The 13,313-nt window shown below is 52.9% G+C and overlaps 1 protein-coding gene across 21 annotated transcripts in view; it reads left to right on the top strand.

The window, feature by feature from the left end:
• NCOR2 (nuclear receptor corepressor 2) overlaps positions 1-13,313 on the top strand; it is a 243,161-nt gene that overhangs the window by 94,063 nt on the left and 135,785 nt on the right. For all 21 annotated transcript variants that reach the window (XM_030821637.1, XM_030821636.1, XM_030821653.1 and 18 more), the window contains 2 exons: positions 2,872-3,051; positions 8,655-8,768. In XM_030821637.1, the coding sequence (XP_030677497.1) occupies positions 2,872-3,051; positions 8,655-8,768 (294 nt within the window). The remainder of the gene's footprint in view (positions 1-2,871; positions 3,052-8,654; positions 8,769-13,313) is intronic.

The following is a 13,313-nucleotide window of genomic DNA, read 5'->3' as shown; positions in this document are numbered from 1 at the left end:
GCACTTTGGGTCCCTGGAAGGGTGCTGCTTTGGCGCTTATGCTCAGCCCTATGGTTCTGTGGGGTGAACGGATATGTGGCTGGGACCCCACGTGGGGTCCCCACGTGGCTCAGCCCCACGGTTCTGTGGGGTGAACAGATGTGTGGCCATTTCTGACGTGGGAGCCCCTGCAGCCTCCCCCTTCAAGCACCTTCCAAGGTAGGACGTTGAGTGGCCTTGGGCATGTCGTCGAACAGAAATCCCACTTCCCACGGTGGTTATGACGGTTACGTGGATTAACACTTGTGAACTGCTTAGAGCAGGAGGCCAGCAAACTCCAGCAAGCTCCAAATCTGGCCCTCAGTGTGTTTTTGTAAATAAAGTTTTATTGGCACATAGCCATGCCCATTTGTTCCCCATTGCCTGTGGCTGCTTTTGTAGTACAATGGCAGGGGTTAGTAGATGAGACAGAGACCTTGTGGCCCTCAAAGCTTGAGCTATTTTTTACCATCTGGCCCTTTATAGGAAAGTGCCGGCCTCTGGCATCCAGCCCCAGTGGCCTCCAGGCTCTGTTTCTGCCTCTGCGTAATGGAGATGGAGCAGCAGTCCCCTCGGAGGGCTGTTGTGGGATCCACTTCATGGGGTGTGCAGAGGACTGGGATGGGCTGAGCCGTGAGTGGCCCCAGGTTTGATTTCTAGGGTGTCCCTGGGGGAGGTGGCCTGAGGAGCATGGAGGACTGCATTGGGGCGATTGAGGTGTGAGCCCTTTTCTCTATTTCCCTCGAGGAGTCTGTGTGTGTAGAGGGAGCACCGGGTTGTCCAGGCCCCTGCTGTCCTTGCTCCCACGTCTCAGATGGTAACAGAGGCCGGAGGCAAACCTAATGTGACTCCAAGACTCTTGGCCCCTGTGGGTCTTGCTTGGGCTCTGTGGGGTGAGGGGAGGACAGAGGCCATGAGGTTGGCAGGAGTGGACAGAAGATGATGCAGCCTCTGTGAATCCCGAGGTTGGGGGGGCACTCGGTGGCCCCCGGGCTGCAGTTGTCCGGGGAATAATGCACCCTGTGTCCTCTGGGTGCAGCTGCTGCGGGGGTGGGGAGGCGGTGACCTGGCGCTGCTCTGGGCCTCGTCTGCCAGCAGCTGCCGGCTTGGCCCCAAGGATGGCACAGGGCGGGGGCTGGGTTCTGGAGCCCGGCTAGGGGAGGACCATCCCAGCCAACATTTATTGAGGCTTACGGTATGCCAGGCTCAGAGCTATTAACTCATTCAAGACTCACAAGGACCGGGGAGGTGCGAACTGTTCTCCCCGTTGAAGAGATGAGGAACTGAGGCAGGAAGCAGTTGAATGGTCTGCTGGAAGTCACGGAACTGGAGAGTGGCAGAGGGGGCTGGGATTTGAACCCAGGGCTGCACAGGTGAAGCCTGGGTTGTTTTTTCTACCCTCCTTATCCTGAGAGTGTTCCCAGCACAGCCTGGGTGCACCGGACTTTAGCTGGTGGGATGAAGGCGTCCATGGATAACTGAATGCAGGCTTCCTTTGTTGTTAAGCACATTTTCAAAAACAGCTGTATGACACGAAGAGTAACTCTCAGTGAAAGAAAATCAGAAAAGATAACGGGCAAATAAAAAGAAGAAAGTAAAAATACCCTCTTCTGCCCTGCTGCCGAGATAACTCCTTTTAGCTTATCTGTAACCCATTCTGATGGCTTTTACGTGTGTTAGGGAACATACGTTTTCTGCAAAGCCACATGTGTGTTGGCTGCATGGTTCTGGAACTTGCGTGTTTGGACTGAGCTTCATGAATGAATGTTTACAGAGGGTCTGCAGAGGCCAGGCCTTGGGAGAGTGGAGGCTGTGGGTCTCGGTTCCTTGGGCTGGTGGGGAACACACAGATGGGGTAAGTGGAAGAAGAGAGGTGTGTTATGGGAACAGGGAGCTAGAAGACTTCAGAACTTGAGGAGAGGCTGGGAAGCCATTTATGTAGCAAGAGCATTTGAACCGCATCTTGAAGGCTGTAAGGGACTCTGAATTTTGGAGAATGGGTGATGGCTGGGATGGGGATGGGATCCTTGAATAGGTGAGGACTGTCCTGACAGATGTCCAGGACTCTGGGCCCGGAGTCAGGGATGGAAACCAGGGGTATATTGGGGAGGGGGGTGTGTATTAGTCTGTTTTCATGCTGCTGATAAAGACATACCCAAGACTGGGCAATTTAAAAAAGAAAGAGATTTAACTGGACTCACAGTTCCATGTGGCTGTGGAGGGCTCACAATCATGGCGGAGGGCAAGGAGGAGTAAGGCACATCTTACATGAATGGCAGCAGGCAAAAAGTTGGCAACTACATTAGTCAGGGGTCTCTAGAGGGACAGAACTAATAGAAAAAATATATTATATATATATATTTTGTATATATATATTTTATATATATATTTTGTATATATATTACATAAAGGGGAGTTTATTAAGGAGTATTAACTCACACAATCACAAGGTCCCACAACAGGCCATCTGCAAGCTGAGGAGCAAGGAAGCCAGTCTGAGTCCCAAAGCTTGAAGAACTTAGAGTGTGATGTTTGAGGGCAGGAAGCATCCAGCACGGGAGAAAGATGTAGACTGGGAGGCTAGGCCAGTCTCGCCTTTTCACATTTTTCTGTCTGCTTTACATTCACTGGCAGCTGATTAGATGGTACCTACACAGATTAAGGGTGGGTCTGCCTTCTCCAGCCCACCAACTCAAATGTTAATCTCCTTTGGCAACACCCTCACAGACATACTGAGGATCAATACTTTGCCTCCTTCAATCCAATCAGGTTGACAGTATTAACCATCACAGGGTTGTACAGACTGGGGGTGTCCCCTGTGCTGACCCCATGCCCATTTTTTTTCTGCCACAGGACCGTAGCCTGACGGGCAAGCTGGAACCGGTGTCTCCCCCCAGCCCCCCGCACACTGACCCTGAGCTGGAGCTGGTGCCTCCACGGCTGTCCAAGGAGGAGCTGATCCAGAACATGGACCGCGTGGACCGAGAGATCACCATGGTGGAGCAGCAGATCTCTAAGCTGAAGAAGAAGCAGGTGTGAACGGGCAGGGGGATGGGGAGTGCTGGCTCTGAGTCTCCATTCTAGCAGCAGTGACAGCGGTGTCACACATATGTGCCGAGCCCTTCCCAAGTTCTTGGGTGCTCACTGGTTTTTATGCCCTTTACGTTTATTGGACAGGAGCACATCCACAGAACTTTCCGCCATGACGGAAACACTGTGTATCTGCAGGATAGCCACGTTCCACTGTTGATTTGAAATGTGCCTACTGCGACTGAGGAACTGATTTTTAATTTTTGCTTAATATACATATTAAATGTGCCTTTGAATAGCCACACAGGCTGCTGCATTAGACAGCACAAGAATGGCAGTGAAAGTTCAGGATTTCTAGCCAGTCTGTCCAGGTTCAGATCCTGTTTCTTCCAGTACCAGGCAACGTGGGGTAGGCAGTCCCTTCTCTATGCTTCCCTTTCCTTATCTGTAATGTGGGGAAACAGCCCCTGGCTCTGGAATCTGAACCGACTGGCCTCCTAACTACTCTTTACTAGCTGTGTGGTCCTGGAACCTTCATCTCTTGGAGCCTTGATTTCCTTGCCTGTCAAATGGACAACTTGTAGAGGAGGGAGCAAGATCCCGAGATTAAAAATAAATCCTCATTGTCACTGTTGAAACCATACAAAGACAAGTGGAGAAAAAGCTGATGTAAATATGGATAACATTCATTTTATAATTTTGGTTTAAATATTAGTTAATATACAATTCCTCGATAATCTGCTTTTTCCCAGCTCTTCATGGTTTGCTCCCTGGTATCATTCAGGTCTCTGCTCAGATGTCCCTGACACCAAGAGGCCACCCTAAGCCTTGTACAGGAACACACCCCCCCAACCCTCCTCTGTCCTGGGTTCAGCCAATCCAGCCAATTCTACCTGCTGCTGGTTTTTGTAAATAAAGTTTTATTGGCACAGCCATGACCACTTGTCTGTGTATCTCTATACACATGTGTGTCTATATGACTGCTTTTCTGCCACAGTGGCCGAGTTAAGTCATCACAGCAGAGACCTGTGTGGCCTGCAAAGTCAAAAATATTTGCTATTTAGGCCTTTAAAGAAAAGCTTTGGGCCGGGCATGGTGGCTGATGCCTGTAATCCCAGCACTTTGGGAGGCTGAGGCTGGAAGATCACTTGAGCCTGGGAGTCTGAGACCAGCGTGGGCACCATAGCGAGACCCTGTCTCTACAAATAATTTAAAACATTAGCCAGGTGTGGTGGCACATGCCTGTGGTCACAGCTACTCAGGAGGCTGAGGCAGGAGTGCCTGAGCCCAGGAGGTTTAGGCTGCATGAGCCATGATTGCCACTGCACTCTTGCCTGGGCAACAGAGTGAGACTCTATCTCAACAAAAAGAAATTTTGCTCATCACTGATCTGTCTCATCACCCTACTGGTGACATCATTATTTGAATTAATATAGACCCAGCTTTGTTAAACAGTGGTCCTCTCCTTCTCTCCCTGTTAACTGCTGTGTTCTGAGCAGCATGGGGTACATAGTAGGTGCTCATTAAAAATGGTTGATTGAGTCATTGTGACAGTCTGGGCCCCAGGGAGCATCTAGACTAATGAGGGAAACAGGCTCACATCTAGTGCCCTCCCAACAAGGAAGTAGGGGCTCCAAGGAGGATCAAGGGCTCATTTTAGCCACTGTAGGCAGGTTGGTGAAGGCTGGTGAGAGAAGGCTTCCAGGAAGAGGTGCCGTGGTAGCTGGGTTTTGAAGGATGCTCCAGGGAGAGAGCATTGATTTCAAGGGGCCATCATGGCTGTCACATGGTTGGGGGAACTGGGATTTGAGGGTAGTCCAGCAGTGAGGCCCGGTCCTGGAGACTCTGCCAACTGTCCTAGGCTTCAGCGGGCAGTGTGTAGGTCTCATGATGGTGGCACAGGCATCACGAGAGGGGCCGGGCCCCGGCGGGGTGGGCAGGCATTGCCAGGGCCAGCCTGGTACTTCACCTTTAGACCTCCAGGCCTGGCCCTGGGGTGGGGCTGAAGCTGCGGGTCACTGGCACACATTGGTGACTGCAGCTGGAAGCCAGGTGGCTCAAGGCCGCCCTCAATGGTTAGGTTTTTGTTTGTTTTTTTCCCCTCTAAATTCCACTTTGGCATTTTTTAAAAGTGAAATTCTCAAGCATAATCATTTTAAAGTGCACAATTCCGTGGCATTTCGTACATTTGCAGTGTTGTGCAGCTGTCACCTCTATCTGGTTCCCAGCCATTTCAACAACCCACAGGGAAGCCTCATAGGAGCTAAAGCAGCCAAACTCTCTGTCTCTATGGACTGACCCGTTCTAGACGTTTCCTATATAGGGCATCACACAGTATGCGTCCTTTTGCGTCTGGCTTCTTCCACATAGTGTCATGGTTTTGGGGTTTATCATGTTGTCTCTTGTCTCCATCCTTCATTCCTTTTTATGGCTGAATCATATTCCATTGTATAGAGATGCCACCTTTTGTTTATTTCATCATCTGTGGCCATTTGGGCTGTGGCTGTTGTGAATAGTGCTGCTGTTGAACATTTGCGTTCAAGTTTTTGTTGGGACACCTGTTTTCAGTTCTCATGGGTATATACCCAGGAGCTGAATTGCCGGGTTGTGCAGTAACTCTAGGTTTAATTTGCTGATGACTTTCCAGGCTGTTTTCCACATCAGCTGCCCCATTTTACATTCCTACCAGCAATGCATGAAGATTCCAGGTTTTCCACATCCTCACCGACCGCCCCCAGCCTTTTATTTTTTTGAGATGGAATCTCACTCTGTTGCCCAGGCTGGAGTGCAGTGGTGCCATCTCGGCTTACTGGAGCCTCTGCCTCCTGGGCTCAAGCGATCCTTCTGCCTCAGCCTTCTGAGTAGCTGGGAGTACAGGTGTGCACCACCACACCCGGCTAATTTTTGTATTTTTCGTGGAGATGGGGTTTCACCATGTTGCCCAAGCTGGTCTCAAACTGCTGGTCTTGAGTGATCTGCCCACCTTGGCCTCTCAAAGTGCTGGGATTTCAGGTGTGAGCCACTGTCCCTAGCCACACCAACCCTTTTTTATCTTCCTTTAAAAAATGTTTTTGATTCCAGCCATCCTGTGGTTGTACAGCAGTATCTCGTTGTGGTTTTGATTTGCATTAGACAGCCCTTTTTAGCGTGTCACTGCTGTGCAGCAGTTTTTTCAGCATTATCTCCTTGATCTTCCAAACAACCTTATGAGGTAGGCATGTACTCACAGGTTCTGCTGAAGTAGACACTGAGGTCAGGGAGGTGAAGGGCCCTGCCTGAGGCTGCAGAGCTGGTGAGCGTGGGGCTCGGGCTTGAATCCAGGCCCAGCAGAGCTAGCCACCCTCTTAGCTGGGTCTCTGTAGATGCCCCAGGTAGTATGTTCTCCAGTACCTGAGGAAGGGCCACCTTTCCTGGCTGGAGGGAGCCTCCCTCCTGCCCACCTTTTCGGGGCTGTGGGCTTCTTCCCCTTCTTGGCTTTGTTTGTTTAGTGCTTTGGGGGAGTATTTTGATGCCCTTCTTGAAGCGACCACCAGGGGTCGCTGTGGGACCGAGGCAGTTCTGCTCAAGCCGCCAGCACCGGAGTCTGCAGAAGCCAGCACCCTCGATTTTCTGGCTCTTCCTGTGTTCACTTCTTCTTGGGCACCTTTTTGGGTTCATACTGATCTGCTTTGTGGTCATGTGCAGGCTGTGTGAGCATCATAAGTGGAGCAGAACCATGTTCTGATCTCACTTGTGATGCCCTGTCACATTGCAGAATGGGGCATTGGCCTCCCATCTGACCTTGGGCCAGTGCCCTAAACCCTCTGGTCTTCAGCCTCCCTCTTTCTATGAAGCAGACAGCAGCATGATGGGATGCTCTTTCCAACGGTGTTAGGAGGAGGGGGTTCATACATGGACAGATGAGGATGAGGATGATGGGGGTGATGAGGATGAGGGTGATGGGGGTGATGAGGATGAGGGTGATGGGGGTGATGAGGATGAGGGTGATGGGGTGATGAAGATGATGGGGGTGATGAGGATGAGGATGATGGGGGTGATGAGGATGAGGATGATGGGGGTGATGAGCATGAGGGTGAAAGGGGTGATGAGGATGAGGGTGATGGGGGTGATGAGGGTGAGGATGATGGGGGTGATGAGGATGATGAGGGTGATGGGGGTGAGGAAGATAAGGATGATGGGGTGAAGAGGATGAAGATGAGGGGAGTGATGAGGATGAGGACGATGGGGGTGATGAGGATGAGGATGATGGGGTGATGAGGATGAAGATGATGGGGGTGATGAGGATGAGGATGATGGGGTGATGAGGATGAGGATGATGGGGGTGATAAGGAAGAGGGTGATGGGGGTGATGAGGATGAGGGTGATGGGGGTGATGAGGGTGAGGATGATGGGGGTGATGAGGATGATGGAGGTCATGAGGATGATGAGGGTGATGGGGGTGAGGAAGATAAGGATGATGGGGTGAAGAGGATGAAGATGAGGGGAGTGATGAGGATGAGGAGATGGGGGTGATGAGGATGAGGATGATGGGGTGATGAGGATGAGGATGATGGGGGTGATGAGGATGAGGATGATGGGGTGATGAGGATGAGGATGATGGGGGTGATAAGGAAGAGGGTGATGGGGGTGATGAGGATGATGGGGTGATGAGGATGAGGATGATGGGGTGATGAGGATGAGGATGATGGGGGTGATAAGGAAGAGGGTGATGGGGGTGATGAGGATGAGGATGATGGAGGTGATGAGGAAGAGGGTGATGGGGGTGATGAGGATGAAGATGAGGGGGTGATGAGGATGACAGTGATGAGGATGACAGTGATGAGGATGAGGAGGAGGGGGGTGATGAGGATGCAGGTGATGGGGGTGATGAGGATGATGGGGGTGATGAGGATGAGGGTGATGGGGTGATGAAGATGAGGATGATGGGGTGATGAGGAGCTCTGTGGGTGGAGTGTTGCCTGTGTGTCAGGTGCTGAGTGCTTTGCACCCATCATCAGCTCATTTCACCCTCACACTGGCTTTCTAGAGTAGTAACTCTTTTATCCCCATTTTCCAGAAGAGGAAGGTAAGGCTTAGAGAGGTCCAGGAGCTTCTGAAGGCTACGCAGTAAGTAGGAGTGGGAGTCGGGCTCCAGTCTGGCCAGTGCAGCTGCGGAGTCTGCGCAGCCTGTCCTAGTACTGATGTTGCCTGTAGGAACTGTCATGGGTAATAATGCCGGCTCGCAGCAGGCCCGACTGTTCCTGCCTGTGTAACTCATTCAGTTCTCACCACAGTCAGAATGGCGGCACGGCAATCAGCCCCGTTTACAGATGGGGAAACTGAGGCCTAGCAGGGTGAGGCTGCTTGGCTGTGCTTCCTTAGCTGGCAAGTCACGAAGGCAGAATTTGAACCTGGCTTTGGAGCTTGGAGGCTGCAGCTGGCCCAGGAGCTGGGGCCTCTCCCGGGTGCGGAGTCCCTGGGGTGACTCACAGGAAATGGGTAGCAGCCTGACTTCCTGTGCGCGGCCGCGGCCCGGGCTGCAAGGGGGCCTCCCCGCACCCTGGGGGCTGCAGCCCTCCTTCCGCCCGCTGGGGTGCTCACCCCTCACGTTCTGCCTTTCCCCACAGCAACAGCTGGAGGAGGAGGCTGCCAAGCCGCCCGAGCCTGAGAAGCCCGTGTCACCGCCGCCCATCGAGTCGAAGCACCGCAGCCTGGTGCAGATCATCTACGACGAGAACCGGGTATGTGTCCCCACTCTGGCCTGCTGCCCCCTGGTGCTGGCCATGAGGCGATTCGCAGGGGGCACCATGAATCGGGCCTCAGTGTTTCCATCTGTGAAATGGGGAGGGGACCTCGCCACCCTCTCCCCCAGAAACACAGGGTTTATGAGTGGGTGGGGGAAGGTGACCGGTGGAAAGCCATCCTGGTGTGGCCTCTGGGCTGTTCTGCTCAGACACGCAGATGGGTGTGGACTGTGGCTGGTCAGCAGGATGCAACACAAAACAGAGGTTTTGGGCTCCAGGAGAGCACCAGGGTCCAGCTGATGGCCAAGGGTAAGGGGCTGCCACTTTAGGTGCCGATGCAGAAGAAATCCCTTTAAGGCAAAAGATAATGACATTATGACCGCAGCAGTGAGCTTCCATGGAACAGCCCCTCCCATCAGTCCTGGAAGGTGCAGGCATCATTTCCATTTTCCTAAGGCCCAGAGAGGTTAAGTGATTTGTCCAGAGTCACACAGCTAGGAAGCATTGGACCTGGATTTGAACCTATGTTGTGTCAGACCACAGGGCCTGAGTTCTCAGCACCGGCTTCCACTGGCACTGGGCCCTCGAAGGGGCCTTTGAGATGATTGAAACACAGAGTCTGGAGCAGGCTGTGGAGGCCCATGGGGATCCCACTGCAGGCAGTTATAGGGGGTCTGGTCTTGGTGGAGGGGCTTGGGGTGCCCAGAGCAGTGTCTCCAGGGGCTGGACCCTAAGGGTCTGTGCACCCCCAAGGTGGAACCTTGTGTCTGGTGAGGTGGTAAGCTCCCCATCTTCCCAGTCAAGCCACTACCAGCAGGGCTTTAATGATTTACAGTCGACTTTTTCTAAATGTACTCAGGATCTGTGGATGTTGATCCCCTCCCTTATTTTCTGGAAGAGGAAACTGAGGCCCAGAGAGGGACTGGTCCTTGTGAAGCGTGACAGATGAGGAAACTCCTCTCCCTGCCTTGGCTTCTCTGGTTCCCCTCCTACCCGTAGCCCCAGCCACCCTTCCCAGCTGCCTCTTCTGTAATATCTTCCTTGGCCAATCAGTGCTCAGAGTTGAGGTGGGGGTGGGGAGGCCTCGAGTCAAGTGGTGGGTGCCTGCAGTGGCAGCCTGAGGCAGGGAACTACTGGATCAACCGGTTTGGCTATGCCTCCACCTCTAGAAACAGCGATGTCATGCAGAATGAGACAAGCCTGTTTGGGGCCTGGGAACTGTGTGCCCGGCTCACTCTCCCACACCCTGGCCCCTCACCCCAAGCACCGCTAGTAACAGTCATAGGAGAGCCAAGGGGCCACACATCCTTCAGCCAAGCATCCTGGGTTCAAATCCCATTTCTCCCACTTCCTAGCGTTGTACTTAAACCTTCCTGTGCCTCATGCTCCACAGCTTTAAAACAATGACAACGATGGCATCACCTAGTACAGTTGGTGTGGGGATTAAAGGGGTAATTTCCTAGTGCCCTTAGGACAGACAGTGCCTGGCACCAAAGAAGTGCCAGCTGGTGCTATTAATTGTCATTATCATAGCTCTCATTTCTTCTTGTGTTTGTTTACCTTGTGCATTTAATAGAATACTATTTGCATTTAGTAGAACTACTATTATTCTCTCATTTTTGCTCATCAAGAAACCAAAGCTCAGAGAGGGAAGGAGACCTCCCCGAGATTGCAGAGCAAGTGAGCTTTGAGCCTGGGACTTGGAGCCAAGATTGAGGTGGCTCCAGGAGCCCAAAGTGGAGGGGACATGGGCAGGGCTCCTGAGAGTGTCACCTCTACCTGCCTTCTCTGATCCTTGGTGGAGAGCAGGCACGGTTCTCTCCAGCAGCTGTGGAGGCCAAGTCAGTGGCCCAGCACATTGCCGCAGGGCCCTGGCCCTCTTCCTGGAGCTCCCCTCCTTGCAAGGCTCATACTGTCACTTCCATCTTTGCTCAAGTGGCCCCTTCTCAGCAAGACCCGTTTCAACCCTCTACTTAATACTGAAAACCCTTTTTTCAGGAAAAAGAGTTTTCGGGCTTACACTGGTTTTCCTCCTTTGTGGCTTCTGATTCTCCTTAGCCCTTGTCCCCGTGGGACATGATTTCTGTTTTACTTATTTATTCTGTTTGTTATGAATGGAAACTCCGTGGGGGCAGGAATAAAATCCCTGCCCACTTTTATTTCCAGTGGTATCTCCAGCACCTAAAACGGTGCTCACCACACAGCAGATGCACATAAAATAATTGTTGTGCAAATATTCAGGCGGCAGGAAGGGAGGGGAGATGGGGACGGGTGGCCAGCTCTGGCCCGTGGAAGAGGCCTCTGGTTTGGGGGTGTGGGGGCTGATGGGGACCCTCCGCCTGGGCTGAGTCTCTGAGCCTCCAAAGTCTGCAGCCTAATGTGCGGGAGGCCCCCAGCTGCCTTTGGCAGGAGCAGCCAGGACTTACCGCCCCTTGGGGGATCAGTAGGATTAAATTTTAATCCGCCTTCCTTCCCTGCTGGTTCCTGGAGAGATGGAGGACAAGGGTCTGTCTCTAAACGTCGAGCCAGCCGGAAAACGCAGCTTCCCTGCCGGGCAGGGCCTGCCTGGCAGTTCTGAGTGCTGGAGTCTGGCTCATTATCCATTCGGAACACATTGGTGAGGCACCCGCTGAGCAAGGCTTTTCCCGCCTCCCGGCCTCCTGGGAGCTGCCTGCGTGGGCGGGGGCCGGGCAGGTGTGCACAGATGGCGGGGCAGCCAGCAGGGTGGCTGCAGCCTGAGAGCAGCAGCAGACAGGGTGGCCCGGGCCCAGGAGGGCAGAAGCATGACCTGGAAGTGGGCGCTGGGAAAGGCTTCTTGGAGGCAGCAGGTGGGCCAGAAGGAGGACATTCGGGTGAGGGGCATGGCACAGGCCAAGTCCCAGAGAGGGGACTGGCGTCTCCTTTGATCTTCAAAGGTGGTGGGCACGAGGTAGGAGCCTGTTGGTTCCGGGACAAGGCACGCACTTGGAATCTGGATAAAACATACACACAGGCAGCACTAGCAACGTGTGGATACATAAGGGGCATTTGTGCAGCACGGGTTGCTGGTACTGTAGGAATTCAGGACACTGGGGAACAGTCAGGGTGGGCTTCATAGGGGAGACGGGCCTTGAGCTAGATTGACTGGGGAAAGGTAGAAGGCTGCTTCCAATGGAGATGTAGATGGCTCGTTCATAAGGTGGGGAGGAGGCAGGATTGATGGAAGCAGCAACCCCAGTTGCTGAATAATGCGGAAATCAGCAGAAGACACAAGTCCTTGTCTTCCAGTTTAAGCGTCTTTAAAGGAAAGTATTTATATGATGTGATTAGGACTCAGTGTGTGCACAGTGTGATTGGGACTGAGCAGGGCAAAGAAGAATAATACCACCAACAGTCACCGTGAACGTGAAGCTCACCCTTGGGGCTTTTGGGGGTTTTGGCACTCATGCTCGTTTGTAGGGCCCAGCATCAGACCCCCTGATTCAAGATTTTCAGAGCAGTGCTTCAGGCCCCGTCCTGTGGCCCCAGCATCCTGTGCCAGGCCCCCACCTCTGGCCTCCGTGCCCAGCCACCTGGTCATCAAAACTGCCCCCCAGGGTCCAGGAGTTCTTTCAGATTGTCCGTTTCAGCCCTGCGAGGCTGCTGCACACATCCTCTGACCTGCCGCTTTTCCTGCTTGTCACACACCCTGGGAGAGCTCTGCACAGGGCTCATGGGCATGGGGCTCTGTTTGCAGATGAGGAAGCTGAAGCTCAGGGTAGGCCGCTGCCCTGAGGCACTGCTGCAGCCCGCGGAGGGGCTTGGGTGCAGGACTGGGGGTTCAGAGCTTCTTGGGTGAGTAGGTGCTGCCCCCAATCTGCAGATGAGGAGGCCAGTGTGGTAGAGAAGGGAATAGGATGGGGCTTCCAAGCAGGGGAGAGGCTAGGGAGTGATCAGTGTCAGGTCTGTTTTTCTGCTCTAGAGGAGAGCCGCATGTGGATGCATGTGTGGTTTGTGTGCCTGTGGGTACGAATGTGCGTATACGGGTGGATGTATGTGTGGTATGTGTGTTGCATACACATGTGTATGTGTGAACATACATGTGTGCCTTTGGATGGCTGTGCATACTTGTATGTGAATACTTAGAGTAAGAGTCGGCTTATGTGGGACGAGCATGTGGTGATTTGTGCATTGATACAGCACACCTGTGTGTGTGTATGTGGGCATGTGTGTATGTGTGTGGACCTCTGGATGGCTGTGTGTACATGTGTATAAGTGTATATGAGTCAGCACGTGGGGCCTGTGGTTATCTGTGCACTTACACATCCATGCATACACACGTGGGTGTGTGTGTATATGTGTGCAGGTATACCTGTGGGTGCTGGGTGCACATGCGTGAACATTCATGCACGAATTGGCACATGTGAGGCATGTATATAGGTATTCGTGCATCTGTGCACCTGTATGCATACGCATGTGTTCACATGGGTACACGTTAGGCTGTGTGCATGTGTGTACAGATGGATGTGCGTGAGATGGCGTGTGTGGGGCGGGTGTGGTTACGTCATGTGTTCACTTGGGTGC

The sequence above is a fragment of the Nomascus leucogenys genome, chromosome 10, assembly GCF_006542625.1.
Source record: "Nomascus leucogenys isolate Asia chromosome 10, Asia_NLE_v1, whole genome shotgun sequence".
Lineage (NCBI taxonomy): Eukaryota > Metazoa > Chordata > Mammalia > Primates > Hylobatidae > Nomascus > Nomascus leucogenys.
This window is presented reverse-complemented; position numbering and strand designations above follow the sequence as displayed.